Below are 22,270 nucleotides of genomic sequence, written 5' to 3'. Positions count from 1 at the left end.
GTGTTAAAGGAGCATATTGATATAATAGGCATTACAGAAACCTGGTGGAGTGGCAACAAACAATGAGACAATCGTTCTGGGGTACAAAACATAAGGGAAGGACAGAACAGGTCGTGCAGGGAGGGGGAGGGGGAAGTGGCACTATATGTGAAAGAAAATGTAGAATCAAATGAAATAAAAATCTTAAATGAATCCACATCTTCCATAGAATCTCTATGGATAGTAATTCCATGCTCTAATAAGAATATAACAGTAGGGATCTATTATCGACCACCTGACCAGGACAGTGATAGTAACGATGAAATGCTAAGAGAAATTAGAGAGGCTATCAAAATAAAAAAAACTCAACAATTGTGGGGGATTTCAATTATCCCCATATTGACTGGGTACATGTCACCTCAGGACGAAATGCAGAGACAAAATTTCTCGATACTTTAAATGACTGCTTCTTGGAGCAGCTGGTACAGGAACCCACAAGGGGACAGGCAACTCTCGATCTAGTCCTGAGTGGAGCACAGGATCTGGTCCAAGAGGTAACTATAACAGGACCGCCTGGAAACAGTGACCGTAATATAATAATATTTAACATTCCTGTGGTGGGAAGAACACCTCAACAGCCCAACACTGGCATTTAATTTCAGAAAGGGGAACTATGCAAAAATGAGGAGGTTAATTAAACAGAAAATAAAAGGCACAGTGACTAGAGTGAAAGCCCTGCAAGCTGCATGGACACTTTTCAAAGACACCATGATAGAGGCTCAACTTAAATGTATACCCCAAACTAAAAAACACAGTAAAAGTACTAAAAAAGAGCCACTTTGGCTTAACAACCATGTAAAAGAAGCAGTGAGAGATAAAAAGGCATCTTTTAAAAAGTGGAAGTCAAATCCTAGCGAGGTAAATAGAAAGGAGCATAAACACTGCCAAATTAAATGTAAAAATGTAATAAGAAAAGCCAAAAAAGGAGTCTGAAGAACAGCGAGCCAAAAACTCAAAAGGTAATAAGTTTTTTTAAGTACCTCAGAAGCAGGAAGCCTGCTAAACAACCAGTGGGGCCCCTGGACGATCAAGATACAAAAGGAGCACTTAAAGATGATAAAGTCATCACAGAGAAACTAAAGGAATTCTTTGCTTCAGTCTTCATTGATGAGGATGTCAGGGAAACTCCCAAATCTGAGCTGTCTTTTGTAGGTGACAAATCTGAGGAATTGTCACAGATTGAAGTATCACTAGAGGAGGTTTTGGAATTAATTGAGAAACTGAATAGTAACAAGTCACCGGGACCAAATGGCATTCACCCAAGAGTTCTGAAAGAACTCAAATGTGAAATTGCGGAACTATTAACTATGGTTTTTAACCTGTCCTTTAAATCAGCCTAATGTACCCAATGATTGGAAGATAGCTAATGTAACGCCAATATTTAAGAAGGGCTCTGCAGGATCCTGGCAATTACAGACTGGTAAGTCTAACGTCAGTACCGGGCAAATTAGTTGAAACAATAGTAAAGAATAAAATTTTAAGACACATAGACAATCAAATTGTTGCGCAAAAGTCAACATGGTTTCTGTAAAGGGACATCATGTCTTACTAATCTATTAGAGTTCTTTGAGGGGGTCAACAAACATGTGGACAAGGGGGAATTCAGTGGACATAGTGTACTTAGATTTCCAGAAAGCCTTGGACAAGGTCCCTCATCAAAGGCTCTTATGTAAATTAAGTTGTCATGGGATAAGAGGGAAGATCCTTTCATGAATTGTGAACTGGTTAAAAGACAAGGAAAAAGGGTAGGAATAAACGGTAAATTTTCATAAGGGAGACGGGTAACTAGTGGTGTTCCCCAAGGGTCAGTCTTAGGACCAATCCTATTCAACTTATTCATAAATGATCCGGAGAAAGGGGCAAACAGTGAGGAGGCAAAATTTGCAGATGATACTCAACTGCTCAAGATAGTTAAGACCAAAACAGACTGTGAAGAACTTCAAAAAGATCTCACCAAACTAAGTGATTGGGAAACAAAATGGCAAATGAAATGTAATGTTGATAAATGTAAAGTAATGCACATTGGAAAAAATAACCCCAACTATACATACAATATGATTGGCGCTAATTTAGCTACAACTAATCAAGAGAAAGATCTTGGAGTCATTGTGGATAGTTCTCTGAAGATGTCCGTGCAGCGGCAGTCAAAAAAAGCAAATGGGATGTTAGGAATCATTAAAAAAGGGATAGAGAATAAGACGGAGAATATCTTATTGCCCTTATTTAAATCTATGGTACGCCCACATCTTGAATACTGCGCACAGATGTGGCCCCATCATCTGAAAAAAGATATACTGCCATTAGAAAAGGCTCAGAAAAGGGCAACTAAAATGATTAGGGGTTTGGAATGGGTCGCATATGAGGAGAGACTAAAGAGGCTAGGATTTTTCAGCTTGGAAAAGAGGAGACTCAGGGGGGATATGATAGAGGTATATAAAATCATGAGTGGTGTGGAGAAAGTGAATAAGGAAAAGTTATTTACTTGTTCCCGTATTATAAGAACTAAAGGCCACCAAATGAAATTAATGGGCAGCAGATTTAACACAAATAAAAGGAAGAAGTTCTTCACTCAGTGCAGTGTCAACCTGTGGAACTCCTTGCCTGAGGAGGTTGTGAAGGCTGGGACTATAACAGGGTTTAAAAGAGAACTGGATAAATTCATGGAGGTTATGTCCATTAATGGCTATTAGCCAGGATGGGTAAGGAATGGTGTCCCTAGCCTCTGTTTGTCAGAGGGTGGAGACAGATCACTTGATCCTTACCTGTCAGGTTCACTCCCTCCGGGACACCTTGCATTGGCCACTGTCGATAGACAGGATACTGGGCTGGACAGACCTTTGGTCTGACCCAGTATGGCCATTCTTATGTTCTCCAGTCTGTAGTTAATCCACCTCTCCTGTCGAGAAAGCGCTGTTTATATGGGGGGGAAGGGGCGGGTGTCAGTATAATTACGTCACTCAGCGGTGTGGATTTTTCACACCTCTGAGCAACACGGTTATACGGATATATGCTGAGAGATTACGCCACACACACTCAAAGAAACTGCAAAACCACCTGATCAACATCCTATATAGCATACAGGGAAAGATTAAGAATGAACACTCAAAACTGCATACTCTCAACAAACAGCTGGATATGTGTCTGTCAGGCTTAGCAGATAACACGGCACCAAAACTGCAAAGACATAAGCACATGCATAAATTTTATACACTGATTTTCAGTGGGACTACTCGTGTGTATTAAGTTGTGCACATACTTAGGCACGTCCAGGATTGGGGCCAAAGGCTACTGTGACATTACAAAGAGGTGGTGCCTTACTAAGCTCCGCTAATAAAATCTTATGAAATGATTTTTCCATCAATTTTATTTTTATCCCCTTCCTGCTTCTCAACCCACCCACAACATGTAAAGGCACTACTCTTCTTTGAGAACCAAGTCTCTATCACGTTTCCAGTTTCAAATGTTCTTCCTGTAGCAGTACTTAAAGAATAGTTGAAATACAATTAGAACCTAAGACAAATGGAGAAATGAAGAGGGGAAAGAAAACCTAATTCAAACACACAAAGGGATTTCACTCCGACTATTTCATAGAGTCAAAGCACTGACAATATCATATCAAAATGTGCATGCTGAGCTATTATAGAGACAAGGTAGGTGAGGTAATATCTTTTATTGGACCAACTTCTGTCAGTGAGAAACTTTCAAGCTACATAGAGCTCTTCCACAAGTCTGAGAAAAGTAATCTGAGTGTCAGAGCTAAATACAAGGTCAAACAGATAGTTTATACCATAAGTAGTTAGCACATATTCTAAGGGACCATTCAAGGTGAAATGGCCCCTTAACAACCCAGTAGTCATAGAACAAAATGGGGGGTTAGTGGAAAACAGATTGTTGTAATAAGCCATAAACGCTTTGCTAAGTTATGAACATGTGAAAATAGTGGGTTATTATGGGAATAGATTAATAGCCTTAACTATAGAGTATTCAGCCTTGTCATCAGCTGTAACACAGTTACAAATTGTTTCCTGATATTTTTACTTTGGCTAAACAATTCATTGCTCCCTTAGAGTTTATACACTTCACTACTTGTAGGTTTAATTATATCGTTTTATTGCCCCGCTATATATCTTTTAAATCTTTGTTGCTAGATCAGTCTCTTCTATATTTTTTGTGACTCTTCTCTTAACTCCCTCCAGCTCATCATCACCTTTCTGCTATTCAAATAGTCTGAACTTTACAGTATTCAAAAGGCAGACTCACAAACACCATCTAGAAAAGAGAACTACCTCCCTATTAGCATGTAACTATGTATTTGCAGCCTAACACTGCACTGCCTTTTTATGACCACAGTGCACTGCAAACTCAAATTCAATTTATAGAATCTACCCCCAATTTAATATTATCATTTTAACTTCTATAAGTGCTTTGTACTTATGGTATTTTCCATCCTAGGTTCTCAAGCACTTTATAAATAATGTACCTCTTAATTTTGCAGATGGGGAAACTGAGGCACATAAAGTTAACTTGCTCAAAAGCACACAGAATTTATAGTAGAGGCGGAACTGGAACCCAGCTCTTCCAGTTCATACCTGGGCCTTAAGTTCTCTGCCAACAGAATAGGAAACCAGTTATGGCTGTGTAAGAGCCACTCAATACCTCCAAAAATGTCTCTTAAACATTGTTATGCCACCACCATCACTATGAATGAGATGAAAGTTTTGTCTCCAAGACCATTCAGTCCTTGGCCTCTGACTTTGAACTACCAAAAAGGGAACCAGTTAGTCTTATGTGCAATTAAGACACCTGACCTCAGATAGCTAGTTTTCGGTCACTAAGATCAATAATATATAATCATTAATAATAATAAACAGCAACAGCACCCCAAAGAAAAAAAATGAGATGAGTAATGTTGGATTTATTACATACCATACAAGAACATCTTAGCTCGTCATTTTCAAAAAAGGCATGTGATAAATCACCAAGTTCTTAATGTCTTACTACTTCAAAAGATCAACACTGAGATTTAGAACAAAGTTAACCCATCAAACTGACTGTATTCCAATTGGCTTGGAAGTCAGTTTTTTTTTCTGGACATTAACTCTATTCCTATTTAAAATGTTATTTTTTAAAAACCTATTACCCTTAAAAAGAAAAGGAGTACTTGTGGTACCTTAGAGACTAACCAATTTATTTGAGCATAAGCTTTCGTGAGCTACAGCTCACTTCATCAGATGCATTTTTCTTTTTGCAAATACAGACTAACACGGCTGTTACTCTGAAACCTGTTATTACCCTTAAGAATTTCATGATCATGAAGAGACTTGCACATAGTTCTGATTTAAATATTCAGGATATAGTATATGTAATAAAACTCTGACTTCAGGCTTCAGTGATCATCAATATTTATTGTTCCATGAAGTAAATACTCAACATTTTCTTTTAATCTTTCAGATCAGTAAATCTGGATATTCACCTCAACACACGTTAATGTCTACCTATTGAACTATAATTCAGCAGTTAAGGCCAGATTTTCAAAATGTATGTAAGCACTTAAAAATGCAAGTTAAGTCCTTAGTAGGATTTTCAAAAAGCACCTAACTCTCATTTAAATTGATGAGAATTAGGCACATAGGTGCTTTAAAAAAGTCCTCTTCTGCTAGCAACTGGACCAAGAGGTTTGTCTCTCTCTCTTTGGGCATGTCTACACTGCATTAAAAACCTGCGGCTGGCCAGTGCAAGGAACTGAACTATGGGGCTATTTAACTGTGGTGTGGACATTTGGGTTCAGGCTGGACCCGACCTCTGGGACTCTCCCAACTTGCAGTGTCCCAGAGCCCAAACATCCGCATCACAATTAAACAGCCCCTGAGCCCGAGTCAGCCAGCATGGGCCACCAGCAGGTTTTTAATAGCAGTGTTGATACCCTAAAGACTATGGGCTGGATTTTTCCCAATGGAAATTAGGCACCGAGGCGCTTGAGATTTAAGAGTACCTAGCTGCCTAACTCCCACTGGGAAAAATCTGGCCCCTAGTCTTTAAGAGTACACACTAAACTTACAAACTTTTAGGCAGGCTACAAAAATGAGATTCAAACACCCATGCATAATCCCCTAATAGAGTTTTGAATGAAGATTTGTCTCAGCCAGCCACTTGCAAGTATCTCTCTTTGAAGCTTTGCTAAGTTGAAGACACTGAGGATGGGCAACAGATTCCTGCCAACTTGAACTGACTCTTTTGGAAACAGCACACTTCCTTTCCTCAATTAAGCAGCAGAGTCTTGGAAATCCTTTACAGTAGTAAAGAAAGAAAAAGTTGCCAGCAGAAGAGGCCTACCAAATGGTTTTTAATTTATTTATTTTTGCTATGTTCAAAACCACTAGTGTCACTGTCCAAATTCATTGAAACCTGATCTTACCTCCTTCACCCTGCCCCCTTGCCCCCCTTACCCCCAAAAAATCATTAAATTATTAAAGTTGTGAGTCTGTCTTGTGAACGGACTTTCCAATTGCTGCAGATATCTGCAATAATTAAAAAGGGAATGTCAATAAATGACCAACAGAGAGAGAGTTTTGTAGACACTGCCACCACTTTAAAAAAAAAAAAAAAAGTATGGTGAACCTCAAATTCCAAAAAAAATGCTACTACTAAGTACACAAGCTTGTGGCTGAAACCTTGGATGTATGCCTCCTGCGGGGACTCCCTCAGATTGACCTGAAATAATTTTAAATTTTCCTTTTGTATTGCAAAAGCATATTTGAACACTAACAATATGGAGAATTGTCCAGGTCAATTCCCCTGCCCACACCAGTAAAAGTTTGATATGTTTCCTCTCTCCTCTGGAAGTAAGACTCCAACATGGTGGCTGGGATTTTGCAGCTTGCAAAGTAACTTGTGTATCCTATTCTAGGTCCTGTTTGGTGAAAACACTTAAAAGGTTTACATTGCCATCCGTTCATGTTTGTCCAGAGGAAAAAGAAAATCCCTTTTAAAGCCCGTATTCACAGTGTACCTTCAAGGACGTACACCTAGGCAGGAGTTCACATCTTATGTGCTGTGGACACTGCTACTTCCAAATTTTGCTCCTTTTTGTCTTATCCAGGCCAATCTACTGCAGTCCTGAAGAGCAGTCAAGACTGGAAAACAGCCTGCTGTTTTTCAACCAATGTACTATCATGCTGAATTAGACACATGATAGGTAACACGTATATATTACACATTATCAAATGGCATAACGAACAAAGTGAAATAAAAATATGCAGCAAAAACAAGGCCAACTCCAGTGCCATTAGCAAACCAGAACCAAGTCCATGTTCCTCCTTCCTCCCAAGGCCAACCATCCAATGACCACAACAAATACCATATGAAATACTCAAGTTGGTATTTTTTACTTAAAAAGTATCATTACATTTCCACAATGTTTTTTTTACACATTTCACGAAAGACTAGTTGAATTGGCCTAAGCAACAGGTGTATTAATTGGATTTTGATTACAGTAATATCTTCATTAGCCCACAAGACCATGCTAATGAAAACAGATTTAAGCCCATATTTCCCTATCTTTTAGCATCAGGTCACAGTTAGAGGAGATTCTTACACAGCAGAAGATGGAATCCACCTTCAGTTCATTAACATTCTCTTCCACTTAGGGTTACTTTGTTATTGAACTAGGTTATCCATCAGCATCCACCCCCTAATGAACCCCAAAAGTAAAACAATTTTTAGCGACACAGACACACTCCTCCAACTCAGAATAAAGCTTATTTTCCTAATGAACATACATACCCTACTCTAACTTATTACTAAACAGCCTGCCCCTGCGAATTCCTAGACATTCTAGCTCTTTTCTTGTTATATTTTGAACGGTCTCCTATCCCAGGAGTCTCATGCGATAATGTACTGGAATGAAACCAGAAAAAATGAAGATGTTTTTCTGTCAAATACATTCAGGTTTGCCTATTCAGTTTGTGCTCTGACCATGCAGCTGTGGGCTCAGAAAAGACATACATGGTGATCCCCTATTAGAGGAGGTTTTCATCCTTGACTTGTTGAATATAATTAGATTTTTTCTTTTTAAATTAGAGTCTGAAAATGGATTCAGATTAACTGGATGTGATTGTCCCTACAGTAATCTGCTGCCTAACCAGCCGACTACAAAAATATGTCACACACAGAGTACAAGGCCTCTCAGAAAGAAGGGAGCTGGGGGAGAACGTACACGACCACAGCAAAAACTACTTTGTCTTATTTCTTCCACTCCACGAAAAGGAGCATTACATCACACTCTTACAATGCAGGGGGAGGGGGCTGTTCCCAGAAAGCAAGATTTACAGTTATTTCCCTTTACTCTTCTGCTTGGTTCTAGAGGAGATGTAAAAATCAATTCGGATTTAATTTTCAACAATGCAAAATTTGAAGAAGATTTAGAATAAGATGACAGCTCTTGAACTGCATGTCTTAATATGTATGTGAATGGTCATTTCCTATTGGATATGAAACAAACATCCTGCAAAAAAAAAAAAAAAAAAAAAGCTATAGTCCCATATCTCAGATGTGTATATAAATACCTTAAAAAAGGTTTGGTAAAAATTTTTTGGACTAAAATTTGTGATGTGCAATAAGGGGGAGCTCCCTCAGGGAGCAGGGGGTTAGGAAAGACTACTTTTAAACTGAGACTAAGCTAGCACGACTGACTGGTTTGAACTCTAAATGCCATGTTTACGGGGCAGTACCATTTGGTCCCAACTACGACCAAAATAAAAACACATCTGGTTGCAGAGCGGGGGCATGAGACAGAGAAAAAAAAGAGGAGCGCAAGCCATGCAAGAGAGGATGAGCACTGAAGCACATTTTGCACAGGAGGCTTTCAAGCACAGGAATCCTCCAAATCTTAAATCTCCCAGTACTCACTCCCCAACCCCAATATTTAAAACGTACTGATGCATCATTTTAGGTTTTACATCTTTATGGCAAGTATGGCCTAGTAAAAACATTCGTCCCCCACTCCCCTTGTCGGCCCTAGCAGTAGAAAGAATGCAAACCCATTTATATTTATGCAAATTTTTGCAGCAGATTTAAGAGCTTCAGGTTCTTGGGGGAGAAAATCGGTGGGGGGGGGAGGGAGAGCCTGTTTAAATAACACAGGATTTTCAATAATCCCTAGCACTCTCGCTTGTTTGGAAAACAGAAAAATTATGTAATTTGCATATAAATGTATTTAAATTGCAATCAAACCCTTTCAAATTTTTCAAAACACTTCTGCCACAGCTTTTCAAATCGTAAAATCTTGTCAAAGTCCATTAGATGTAAGAGCTCAATGATTCACAATCGTCTGAAGCAAGTGTTTATGCCAGACAAACATCGCCATGCAACACCACAGATGAAACGGTCAGACCTGATCCACATACAATCTATCGGTAGGTTAAAAAAATAGCTGAAAGATACTACTAACCTCATAAAGTGCAGCAGTGCTTAAATCCAGCGAGTTGAGGCATACAAGGTAGAAATGGAAATGAAAAGAGATCCAAGAATGATTTCTGTATATGTTTTTTTCAATTTTAAATGTTCAGAAACGAGCAGAGACTCTGTCGGCCATTTTGGCTTGAACTCACTCTCTCGCTCTTGCGCTCTCTCTCCCCTCTGTCTCTCTAAAGGAAGAAGCTTTTTGTGACCTTCAAATAGAGGCAGGTCATGTGACTTGGGGCAGGCTGTCAATCAGGAAGAGGAGGGTGGAATGCTACAATCTTAAAGGGAAAGCAGCCTTTTTTGCACCTAAAAGACTACTTCGCAGTGCGCAGCTTTCCCTCAATAGTGTAATGCTGCTGTAGCATACTTTCCATCTGCATTACTTCTCATCTATTTATCATGCAAAAGTAGTACACAGAAACAAGATTTTATCCAGTATATCTGGGGACAGAACTAAATAAAAGCATAGTTGGATTTTTTTTACACTAGATACAAATTAAACCAGTGAATCATGTTAATGTAACATTAAGCTTGCACCGATGAAAAGTTATAAGACATGAAATGCAAAAATTAAGTTTCCAACAACAATATTCAGTCTTCTGTACTGGACTTAGGTGCACATGGCCCCAGCAGTTGCTGTCTGCTCCCTCCCCCCCCCCCCCCCACACCCCTGCAAGAGAAAGTGTCCCTTTAGGAAGGCCCCATCTGGCTTTACAAATGCAAGACTACGCAGTAATAAATACTGCCACCAGCACTAAGAGACACACCTTTACCACTTCAAAACTGAGCCCCTACATATCAGCAGTTCCAGACAGCTATTTGTCAGCCTAAGAACAGGCAGCAGGTAAGCAAGCAGATGAGGATTGGAGAGAAACGTGGGACACAACCAGACACAGACACTTCTCCAAACTTTGAATAAAGCTTATTTTCTATTAACATACACACCCTACTCTAACTTATTAGTAAACAGCGCACCCCTCCAAATTCCTAAACAATCTAGCCCTTTTCTTGTTCTATGTTGAACTGTCTCATATCCCAAGCTGGAGAAGCCTGGGACCCAGCATCAAGTTGTTTCTCCCTCTGGATCCATGGACTCTGGGAGGAGAGGACATGAGGCTGGGGTGGGGAGCGCAGCTGGGCTCTGGGGGATAGGGAGAGTGGGTTTCTGGGCTGGGGGGCATCCTGCAGCTGGGTTCTGGGGAAGGAGGGGGTGCAGAGTGTCTGGGCTGGCAGGAGGCCACAGCTGGGCTCTCAGGGAGGAAGGGATGCGAGTGTATGGGCTGGCAGGGGGGCCACGGTTCAGCTCTGGGAGTGGAGGGGGTGCGAGTGTCTGAACTGGCAGGGGATTGCGACTGGGCTTTGGGGACAAAGGGATGTGAGTGTCTGGGCTGGGGAGCACCCCACAGTTGGGCTCTGAGTGTAAAGGGGTGCAAGTGTCTGCCCCCGTGCTGGGCTCTGGGGGGAGGAGGCAGAGAAACAGGAACATAAGAACAGCCATACTGGGTCAGACCAAAGGTCCATCTAGCCCAGTATCCTGTCTTCCAACAGTGGCCAATGCCAGGTGCCCCAGAGGGAATGAACAGAACAGGTAATCATCAAGTGATTCATCCATCCCCTGTCGCCCATTCCCAGCTTCTAGCAAACAGAGCAAGAGTACTTGTGGCACCTTAGAGACTAAGTCTTAGAGATTATAGTCTTGGCCTTCATAACATCCTCTGGCAAAGAGTTCCACAGATTGACTACATTGTGTGAATAAATGCTTCTTTTTGTCGGTTTTAAACCTGCTGCCTATTAATTTCATTTGGTGGCCCCTACTTCTTGTGTTATGAGAAGGAGTAAATAATATTTCCTTATTTAAAAAGAATGAGGAGTACTTGTGGCACCTTAGAGACTAACAAATTTGTTTGAGCATAAGCTATTGTGGGCTAAAGCCCACTTCATCAGATGCATGTAGTGGAAAATACAGTAGGAAGATATATATATATATATACACACACACACACACACAGAACATGAAAAAATGGAGATTGCCATACCAACTCTAATAGCCCCAAGGTGGGCTATTATCAGCAGGAGAAAAAAAAAAAACTTTTGTAGTGATAATCAGGATGGCCCATTTCAAACAGTTGACAAGAAGGTGTGAGTAACAGTAGGGGGGAAAATTAGCACAGGGAAATAGTTTTTCGTTTGTGTAATGACTCATCCACTCCCAGTCTTTATTCAAGCCTAATTTAATGGTGTCCAGTTTGCAAATTAATTCCAGTTCCTTATTAAATTAATTCCTAATTTACTTTCTCCACACCAGTCATGATTTTACAGACCTCTATCACATCCCCCTTTAGTCATCTCTTTTCCAAGCTGAAAAGTCCCAATCTTATTAATTTCTCCTCATACGGAAGCTGTTCCATATCCCGAATCATTTTTGTTGCCCTTTTCTGAACCTTTTCCAATTCCAATATATCTTTTTTGAGATGGGACAACCACATCTGCACACAACATTTAAGATGTGGGCATACCATGGATTTATATAGAGGCAATATGATATGTTCTGTCTTATTATCTGTCCCTTTCTTAATGATTCCCAACATTGTTAGCTTTTTTTGACTGCTGCTGCACACTGGGTGGATGTTTTCAGAGAACTATCCACAATGATTCCAAAATTTCTTTCTTGAGTGGTAACAGCTAATTTAGACCCCATCATTTTATATGTACAGTTGGGATTACGTTTTCCATTGTGCACTACTTTGCATTTATCAACACTGTATTTCATCTGCCATTTTGTTGCCCAGTCACCCGGTTTTGTGAGATCCCTTTGTAGCTCTTCGCAAACTGCTTTGGACTTAACTATCCCTGCATCCATGGTTATGGTTATCATTGGCATCAGCTGAAGAAAAGGAACTCCTATCCCTACATTGTGATGAACCTTCCACCAGTCTAGGGAATGCTTCACCGGCTGGGGAACTAACACCTGCTTGTTGTGGTGTTCGTTTGGCTCTCCAGGCCCTTGAGGAACTTGGCAGTCATGTCCTAGGCGAAAACCAACCTACCTTCGAGTGGCGGACGAAAGGCCGAAATAGCAGCCAAGTGGACCTTGATAGATGAAAGAGATAGGTCTTGCAGCTTGATATGCAGAAGGTAGTCCAGGATCAACTGTAACGAGGCCCACTTGGGCTGAATACCTTTTATCCAAGGTCCAACAAGTGAACCGCTTCCGTTAGGCTAGGTAGATCGCTCTGGTGGAGGGCTTTCTGCTGCCCAACAGGACCTGCTGGACAACGACTGAGCACTCCTGCTCCTCCGCATTTAACCAGGCAGCAGCCAAGCTGTCAGGTGCAACATCGCCAGGTTTGGATGTAGAAGACTGTCGTGGTTTTGGACAGCAGGTCCAGTCTGAGCGCCAGCTGTTAACGGAGCAGACACCGAGAGGTCCAGCAGTGTGCCGAACTAGTGCTGGCATGGCCAAGCCGGTGCTATTAGGCTCATCTTCGCCCTGTCCTATTTGATTTTCATGAGGACTCTGAATTAGCGGCACTGCAAGGAAGGCATACAACAGAGCCTCTGACTACGGGAACAGAAAAGAGTCCAACAGGGAGCCTCTGTCGATCCCCCGAATTGAGCAGAAAACGGGGCATTTTCTGTTCTGCCCGTATGCGAACAAGTCCACCTGGGGAGATCCCCACCTCTGGGAGATAAAGCTGACCACTTCCGGACGGAGGGACCACTCATGGCGAGACAAGAAGGTCCTGATGAAGTGATCTGCCAAAGCATTCCTGGCCTCAGGGGGTGTGCGGCTACGAGATGGATGCCCTGTTGTACACAGAAGTTCCAGAGCTTGAGGGTTCCCTGGCAAAGGGCAGACTACCTAGCCCCGCCTTGCTTGTTGATATAGAACATAGGGCTGTGTTGTCCGTCAGGACCTAGACCACCCTGCTTTTTATGTTAGGTAGGAAGGCTTTGCAGGACAGGCGAACTGCTCTGAGCTCCCCAACACTGATATGTAGGGAGCGGTCATGACTTGACCAACAACCTTGCATGCTGAAATCGCCACGGTGGGCTCCCCACCCCAGGTCCGAGGCATCAGAGATGAGGGTCACCAACGGGGAAGGAGCCGCAAAGGGAACCCCCTCCAACACCAATGAAGGATTTGCCACCGTGTGAGTGACGACAGTACGTGGTCTGGGGACCCTGACCATATGGTCCACGCTGTGTCTGTTGGAGATTAGACCGACGCCAGCCACGCCTGTAGGGGCCTGAGGCAGAGCCACGTGTCCCAGACCATGTAAGTGCAGGCAATCGCAGGCACGTCTGAGCGGTGGTGAGGGTGGGCTTGCATGCACAAGATCAGGTCCACCATGGCTTGAAACAGAGCCTCAGGGAGGAAGGCTCTGGCCTGAGTAGAGTTGAAGACCCCACCAATGTACTCTATGCATTGTACTGGAATTAAGATCAATTTTTTCTTGTTTATTCACAGCCCCAGGTCTCAATAGGTGAAGCCACACTTGATCCTGGGACCAGCCCTTTTTCAGCCAGTCATCAAGGTAGACATAAATTTGCACCCCTCAATGCCTCAGGTAAGCAGCCACAGGCGCTATACACTTTGTAAACACTCTTGGGGCTGACAAAAGACCGAAGGGCAGTGCAATGAATTGAAAATGGCAGTAGCCCAACCCAAAATTGAGGAAACGCCTGTGCCCCGGGAAAATGTTAATATGGAAATATGCATCCTTCAAGCCGAGGGCAATGTACCAGTCTCCCGCATCCAGAGAGGGAATAAGGGAGGCCAGAGAGACCATGCAAAAGTAACTTCTTTAGAGACATGTTGAGGCAGCGCAGATCCAGAATGGGTCTGAGGCCCCCTTTTGCTTTTGGGATTAGGAAATAATGGGAGTAGAACCCTTTCGCCCCCTTCAAGTCTGGAGGGACATCCTCCATCGCCGCCAGGCATAGGAGGTTCTCGACCTCCTGAACAAGGAGCAGCTTGTGAGAAGGGTCCCTGAAAAGGGACAGGGAAGGGGGGTTGGGAGGGAGGGTCAGCCACGAACTGCAGGGTGTATGTAGCCTGAAGATATTATGTCGAGCACACAACAGTCTGAAGTCAGCCGCGACCAAGCTGACCAGAAGGGGTGCAGGCGGTTGAGGAAAGAGCAGGGAGGTGGATCCTGGGAAGTGACTGGGGCACCATCCCCAGGCGCATCCTCAAAATGCCTGCTTCTGGCTTCCCTGGGCTCTGGAAGAACCAGACTGGGCAGAGGAACAGGAAGACGAAGAGTGACACCATTTAAATCCTTTATCTCTGTCCTTCTTCCTGTAGAAGCTGGACTGGGGAACACGCCAGGACCTTGACGGAGGCGGAGGCTGACGGAACGTGCTTTCTAGTCTACTGGATGGTGTGTAAGCCGAAGGAACGGAGGATGGCATGGGAGTCTTGAAGGCCGTGAAGCCGTGCATCAGTCAGCTCTGAAAAGAGCCCTGGCTCCCTCAAACGGGAGGTACTGAAGGGTAGTCTGCATCTCCTGGGACAGCCCAGAGGACTGTAATGAGGAGCTGCACCTCATGACCACCGCAGAGGTGACTACCCTGGCTGCAGAGTCCATAGCTTTCCAGGCCATCGGAAGGTTACCGCTCGCCACCATTTTGCCCTCTTCCACCAAAATAGCAAACTCCTGGGCTCGATCCTGTGGGAAGCCCTCCGGAAACTTGCTGATGGAGTTGTACCTACCGAGCAGGGCTGGATGGCTAGACACCCAAAATTCAGGCTGTCTGTCAAATAAATTTTCCTGCCAAACAAGTCCAGCCTCTTGTCATTTTTATTTTTCATGTACCACTCTCCTAGCTCTTCCTGGCCTTTTTGTTGATGGCAGACACAACCAGGGGGACCCCACTGGAGGGTGGGTGTACAGGTACTCAAATCCCTTTGTGGGGACATAGTACTTCTTCTTTTCCACCTTCTTGGAGGTAGGCGGAATGGAAAAGGAGATCTTGCATTGCAGACTTGGCAATTTTGAGGACAGAGCCACTCATTTGTGAGGGGCCGGTCAGCGCTTTTGTCTGGCAACTAAGATGACTGCACAGCAGTCTGAGGGGCGGCTTCCCCTTCCTCGTCCGGGGACAGCTCCTTGGGCAATAGGGCCACTCCGACTCGGGTGCCAGCTGTACCGGGGGTAGCTTGTCTGATGTGGCCTTGGAAAAATGGTAGGAGTATGGGACCGGCATAACAGGTACATCCCGTGGGTTCTAGTACTGCCACTGAGCGAGCCATTGCTCCTGCCTCCACACCCGCTGCAGGAACCACGCTGGTCTCGCAGGCCAGTGGCAAGACGCGTTTTATAGGTGAAGGGCTGAACTCCCATTTAGGCTCGGACCATTGCCCTTCCAGTGACCAGGGCAGAACTGTAAATGCCTGAGTCTGATCTGATCAGAACTGATCCTCATCAGCAACTGGGGAGCAGAGGGCAAGGACCAGTGCCAGCCCGAAGAGCGGTACCAGGAGCCAGAGACCGGTGTTGCAACCGGGAACAATCCCACAGCGTGGGGATCGACACCTAGGAGACTGCCTACGCGATGGTAATCTGCACTGTGGTGAACTCTGGCAGGAAGGCTGACAGTACCAGGGATACAGGGATCGGCATCGTAACTCAGGCGTCCCGTGCCTTGCGGGTGGAGACTTGGTGTCAAGGACCTGTGTCTTGTTACCAGGGTCCGAGGCCGCAGCAATGGGGATTGATGCCTGCAGTCCAGGGATTGGGTATGCTCCACTGTTTTAGGGGGCGGTCCCATAACCGGCTTGCCCATAGATGCTGGGGCCTTGGCCGGGTCCATCACCTGGCTTGGCGTCTGCGGTGCCAGTCAGCCTACTTGCTCTTTGGCCGCCAGGTCCACTTCAGGCACAGATGAATTTACTAGGGGCCAGGACCCCCTGCTGCTTCCAGGAGTTGGAGGCAGGTCCCGGGCTGGGGATGGGGGGTGGGGTCTGACTGCATGGGTACTGCGAAGCAGCTCCGGAAGGCACGTGGCCTGACACAGGTCCTTTGCCCGAAGCCCCTTTCTTCTGCGGCGCCAGTGAGTCCGTCAACTTCAACCTTTCTTAGGCACTGGGGATGGGGAATGGTGCCAAGTGGATTCCAGTGCTGGTGGTACGCTGTGTACCAAGGTACCAGGCATGGAGTCCGATCGAGAGGGTGCCAAGATAGGACAAAGAAGTGCAGCCTCCATGAGGAGGGCCCTCAAGCGGATGTCCCACTCCTTCTGAGTTTGAGGGTGAAAGTTTTTCAAGATCCTGCACTTATCCTTTCTGTGGGACTCCCCCAAACACTTTAAACAGCTCTCATGGGGGGTCACTAACGGGCTTCGGCTGGCTGCACAATGACTATGGCTTAAAGCCTGGGGAACGGGGTATGCCTCGCTCTGAGGCAAAGTCCTAGCTGGGACCTCTAACTCCTAAACTACTACACTAACACTTAAAGGTCTAATTAAGTACCTATCAACTAACAAAGGAGACAGAACAATGGACTGTAAGAACCGCTAACACCCTTGCAATGCAAGACAAGGCACTCCGACCAACCGTCATGGGCGGTAAGAAGGGAACTGAGAGGGCGTAAGGTTGGCAGTGCCTAACATACCAACGCATGAGCGTGACACTCAAGGGGGCGCCACAGCCAACCCTACGGATACCGCTACGGCTCCAATGACTGTGCACATGCACACACCTAGAATGGAATCAACATGAGCAAGCAATTGAGAAAGAACTGAGGCTTTGATGAGGAAGGCTGCTGTGTAGATGCATCAAGTGGGTTAGAAGGTATCTTTCTCTGGAACTTCTCTCTCTTTCTTGGAGATTCTGTTGGTCTCTGAAATCCAGAGAATTGCATCAGACAGGATCTGTGAGCCATTTGTGATCTATTAAACTTCCTTTTGTTTGCAGGAGCAAGGTACCTAACAAGCGTAACGTGGCCCTGGAATCCTTAAGGGTATGCAATGACTCTTGGGTATTTTCCACAAACAGCTTCAGTCCACCAAACAGAAGTTCCTCTATCATATTCTGGACTTCTCTGGAGAAGTCATGTAGCTATAACCAGAAAGCCCTGTGCATCACCACTGTCGTAGAGATGGAGCGGGCCTTGGTATCTGCAGTATCCAGAACTGCCTGAAGAGATGTTCTGGCTAGTAACTGTCCCTCAAATTAGTGGCTTGAAATTTTTCCCTTTGGTCCAGCGGAAGCAGTTCAATAGACAATCCAACTTTGTATAGTTTATGTAGTTGTACTTTGCCATCAGCACCTAGTAACTCACAATATGGAACTGTAGGGTTGCTGATTAGATTAATAGGATTTTCTCCCCAGCGGGTCCTGGCACTTTTGGTCTCTGTCATACAGGGTGACTTATAAAGATGCTGCTTACCCCATTCATTAACCATATCAACAACCAGAGAGTTAGGTGGAGGGAGGGAGAATAAGAACTTTGAGTCCTTAGTGGGCATGTAATTTTTTTTTTTTTTTTTTTTTTTAAATCAGCCCTCTTACATGTGGGAGTTACTGTAGCTGGAGACTGCCAAATGGATTTTGCAGGATGCAGGAGAGCCTTATTGACAGGAAGGGCAATTCTGGATGGTCTCTCAGATTGCAGAATATCCGACAGCTTGGGTTGGGATTCTCTGACCTCTTGAAGAAGTAACTGTTGGAATTCTGCTACCCACCTAACAAGATCCTGGAACTGCCAAAAGTCATCAGTCACAGGTGGAGGAGGAGACATTACAGCTTTATCCTCCTTAGTTTCTTGGGCTGCAAATGCTCCATCCTGTTGCTGGGGAGAAGAAGCTTGAGTCTCCCTGTTATCCCAGTAGGAGAAGATTGAGGCGCTGGAAAAGTGTCTGTGATAAGCTGCCCAGGGATCCCAATATGGCCACTGAGGACCATACGGGGGAGCATGTGGCATTCAGTGCTGCTCCCACCAGGAGTGGTGAGGTCCTTGAGTATCAACCTTACCCCGCCAAGAAAGGGGTTCGTATATTAATACGAGGGGGAATCCTGAACAGAAATCTGAAGGGAAGAGGATGATGGAGATTTCTTCTTCTTCTGTTGGTGGAGTGCAAACTAAAAAGGTAGGTGATGGTAGAAGGAATGTATAGCACTCCAAAGATCAAGTGGCTCTCAGTAATGAAAGGAGATTGGTACCCTCTGGTTCAGCAGTCACTGATAAGTCCTTTGTGCATCTAAAATCTTGCAACACTAAATGATGTTGCAGTATCAAGTATTGTTGTGGCATCAAAAAATGTTGCAGCACTGAGGGGTATTGTGGGACTACACCTGTCCTTGCTGATCAGTACCAATTACTTAGGGTGCTTCACAGATGGCACCAATGCGGCTGGAGGCTTACATAGTACCTAAGAACTCAATAGGGGTACCAGGAGAGAAGTTAAGTCCAACAATACCCATACTCCGTTTGCTCTGTCATTTTCAAAGTAGGCAGTACCGGGGTCTTTCCAGCACCATGACTGGACTTAGACCTGCGGGGCTTTCCCACTACACTGGTACTGGAGGAGCCTATTGCCTTCACAGTACCAAGCCTTGAGGACATCATCTCTGAAGCTGTCGACCTGGTTGGGGAACAAGATCTTCTTGAGGATGACTCCTTGGGATGGGAATTAGCACTCCTCCTCCTCTTAGGATGTTTAGAAAAGGACTCGGAGGATTTCCTCTCTGTGAGAGAATGCTGTGCTGAGGCTGAAACAGCGCTAAAAGCCCCTAGGGAGGGCCTCTCTGACCTGATCCCAGCGTTTTCTTACTAATGTCACTCTCTATTTCTACATGACCCATCATGCATGAAACCTGTGGACAGATCTTTGCAAATGACCTGAAAATCTCTACTAGTCCTTCCCTGAATAATTTCTCTTCACTAACTGCCCTTCCTTTTGAAGCCTTAGAAAAAGGATCAGCTAACTACAAATGTAGACAGTCTGACTCCATTCATAGCCCTTAATGTAATCAAAAGCATCACCACCTAAAGAAGTTGCTAACCCCATGATGGGCAAGGAGTTCAACAAATCTCCTTTATCTGTCTTATAGTCAACGGACGATCCATATGCCTATTACCTCAACATTGTACTAGAAGAAGAAAAAACTCAGAGCTCTGATACCTGCATAAACATGATCACTAACCCTTAGTTCTAGCCACATGGTCTGCTGGGAGGATGGTATTTCTAGTCATACCCATAATCCTGTTGTCTGCTTGAGGAATTAAACAACACAGAAGTTATCTAGGGAAACTGCACAAGAGTCCAGAGGGAAAATCTCAATCTGGAGTTGTATTCTTGGCTTCCAATATATTTTGAATGTGGAGTGGAAAAAACAAGGGGGGGGGGGGAAGGTAGTGGCTGGGAGGGGTTTGTGCTCTCCTCCATGTCTCAATGAACAAACCTCAGTTACGGGTAATAGATCTTAATTAAGGCTGCTGGACCTTCCTATGTAAACAATCTAATCGCAGACTCATATTCTTCCTCCAACAATCTCTTCCTTTCAGAAGGGGAACCAAGGAGGATTATCTTCGGTGAATAAATCCTAGGATGAATAAAACAATACCCCCACCACTCACTCCCCTGGACGGTTCATATTCCATGTGAGGTCAATCTAATTATAGCCAAATCTCCAGTAGTCAAAGAAATATGAAGAGTTTAGGAGTGAGGCTAACCTAGGATGTAGCTCTTTAAGTGAAATAATCACAGGTAAAGCTGATAAATATACAGAACATCCCCTCTTCTGGGTCATTCATCTACTTCAGCGGGGCTCAGGTTCATCTACTGCTTTTTCTAACTTGTAGGTCTTTGGACTCTTTACCCTCCAGTTTGGTTCATATGTGGGGGAGAGGGAATTTGCAGTCCAATCTGGCCAAATCCCCCCCCCCCACACACACCCCGAAAATAGTGATAAAATTTTTACTAGAGTCAGTTTCTCCACTACTATATGTCGGTAGTGATCAGGTAAGGTGAGCTATTACCAGCAGGAGAGCGGGGGGTGGGGGGGGACCTTTTGTGGTGATAATCAGGGTGGGCCATTTCCAGCAGTTGACAAGAACTAGGCAACTCTCCAACACCACTTTCTACAAGCCATTACCCTCTGATCCCACTGAGGGTTACCAAAAGAAACTACATCATTTGCTCAAGAAACTCCCTGAAAAAGCACAAGAACAAATCTGCACAGACACACCCCTGGAACCCCGACCTGCGGTATTCTGTCTGCTACCCAAGATCCATAAACCTGGAAATCCTGGATGCCCCATCATCTCAGGCATTGGCAGGATTGTCTGGCTATGTAGACTCCCTCCTCAGGCCCTACGCTACCAGAACTCCCAGCTACATTCGAGACACCACTGACTTCCTGAGGAAATGACAATCCATCGGTGATCTTCCTGAAAACACCATCCTAGCCATTACGGATGTAGAAGCCCTCTACACCAACATTCCACACAAAGATGGACTACAAGCCGTCAGGAACACTATCCCCGATAATGTCACGGCAAACCTGGTGGCTGACCTTTGTGACTTTGTCCTCACCCATAACTATTTCACATTTGGGGACAATGTATACCTTCAAATCAGTGGCACTGCCATGGGTACCCACATAGCCCCACCATATGCCAACATTTTTATGGCTGACTTAGAACAACGCTTCCTCAGCTCTCGTCCCCTAATGCCCCTACTCTACTTGCGCTACACTGATGGCATCTTCATCATCTGGACCCATGGAAAAGAAGCCCTTGAGGAATTACACCATGATTTCAACAATTTCTATCCCACCATCAACCTCCGCCTGGACCAGTCCACACAAGAGATCCACTTCCTGGATACTACGGTGCTAATAAGTGATGGTCACATAAACACCACCCTATACCAGAAACCTACTGACTGCTATGCCTACCTACATGCCTCCAGCTTTCATTCAGACCACACCACACGATCCATTGTCTACAGCCAAGCTCTACGATACAACCACATTTGCTCCAACCCCTCAGACTGAGACAAACACCTACAAGATTTCTATAAAGCGTACTTACAACTACAGTACACACCTGCTGAAGTGAAGAAACAGACTGACAGAGCCAGAAGAGTACCCAGAAGTTACCTACTACAGAACAGGCCCAACAAAGAAAATAACAGAATGCCACTAGCCATCACCTTCAGCCCCCAACTAAAACCTCTCCAATGTATCATCAAGGATCTACAACTTATCCTGAAGGACGACCCATCGCTCTCTCAGATTTTGGGAGACAGGCCAGTCCTTGCTTATAGACAGCTCCCCAACCTGAAGCAAAATACTCACCAGCAACCAGACACCACACAACAGAACCACTAACCCAGGAACCTATCCTTGCAACAAAGCCCATTGCCAACCGTGGCCACATATCTATTCAGGGGACACCATCATAGGGCCTAATCACATCAACCACACTATCAGAGGCTCGTACACCTGCACATCTACCAATGTGATATATGCCATCATGTGCCAGCAATGCCCCTCTGCCATGTACATTGGCCAAACTGAACAGTCTCTACGTAAAAGAACAAATAGACACAAATCAGAGGTAAAGAATTATAACATTCAAAAACCGGTCAGAAAACACTTCAATCTCTTTGGTCACTCGATTACAGACCTAAAAGTGGCAATTCTTCAACAAAAAAACTTCAAAAACAGACTCCAACAAGAGACTTCTGAATTGGAATTAATTTGCAAACTGGATACATTTAACTTAGGCTTGAATAAACACTGGGAGTGGATGGG

General features: G+C 44.4%; 1 protein-coding gene across 14 annotated transcripts in view; it reads right to left on the bottom strand.

Moving 5' to 3' along the window:
- TNRC6B (trinucleotide repeat containing adaptor 6B) overlaps positions 1–22,270 on the bottom strand; it is a 212,340-nt gene that overhangs the window by 106,803 nt on the left and 83,267 nt on the right. Inside the window, exons 1-2 of one of the 14 annotated variants that reach the window (XM_073326951.1) lie at positions 9,488–10,037; positions 2,802–2,949 (exon numbers count right to left, since the gene is read on the bottom strand). The exons of 11 other annotated variants lie outside the window; for them this stretch is intronic. In XM_073326951.1, coding sequence (XP_073183052.1) covers positions 2,802–2,899 — 98 coding nt within the window. In that variant the 5' untranslated portion in view covers positions 2,900–2,949; positions 9,488–10,037. Of the gene's footprint in view, positions 1–2,801; positions 2,950–9,487; positions 10,091–22,270 lie in introns of those variants that run through there. 2 more of the 14 variants (XM_073326903.1, XM_073326979.1) reach the window with 2 other exon arrangements.

This window comes from Lepidochelys kempii, chromosome 1 (assembly GCF_965140265.1).
Source record: "Lepidochelys kempii isolate rLepKem1 chromosome 1, rLepKem1.hap2, whole genome shotgun sequence".
Taxonomy (NCBI): domain Eukaryota; kingdom Metazoa; phylum Chordata; order Testudines; family Cheloniidae; genus Lepidochelys; species Lepidochelys kempii.
The sequence above is the reverse complement of the archived record's forward strand: the minus strand, read 5'-3'. Positions and strand labels throughout refer to the sequence as shown.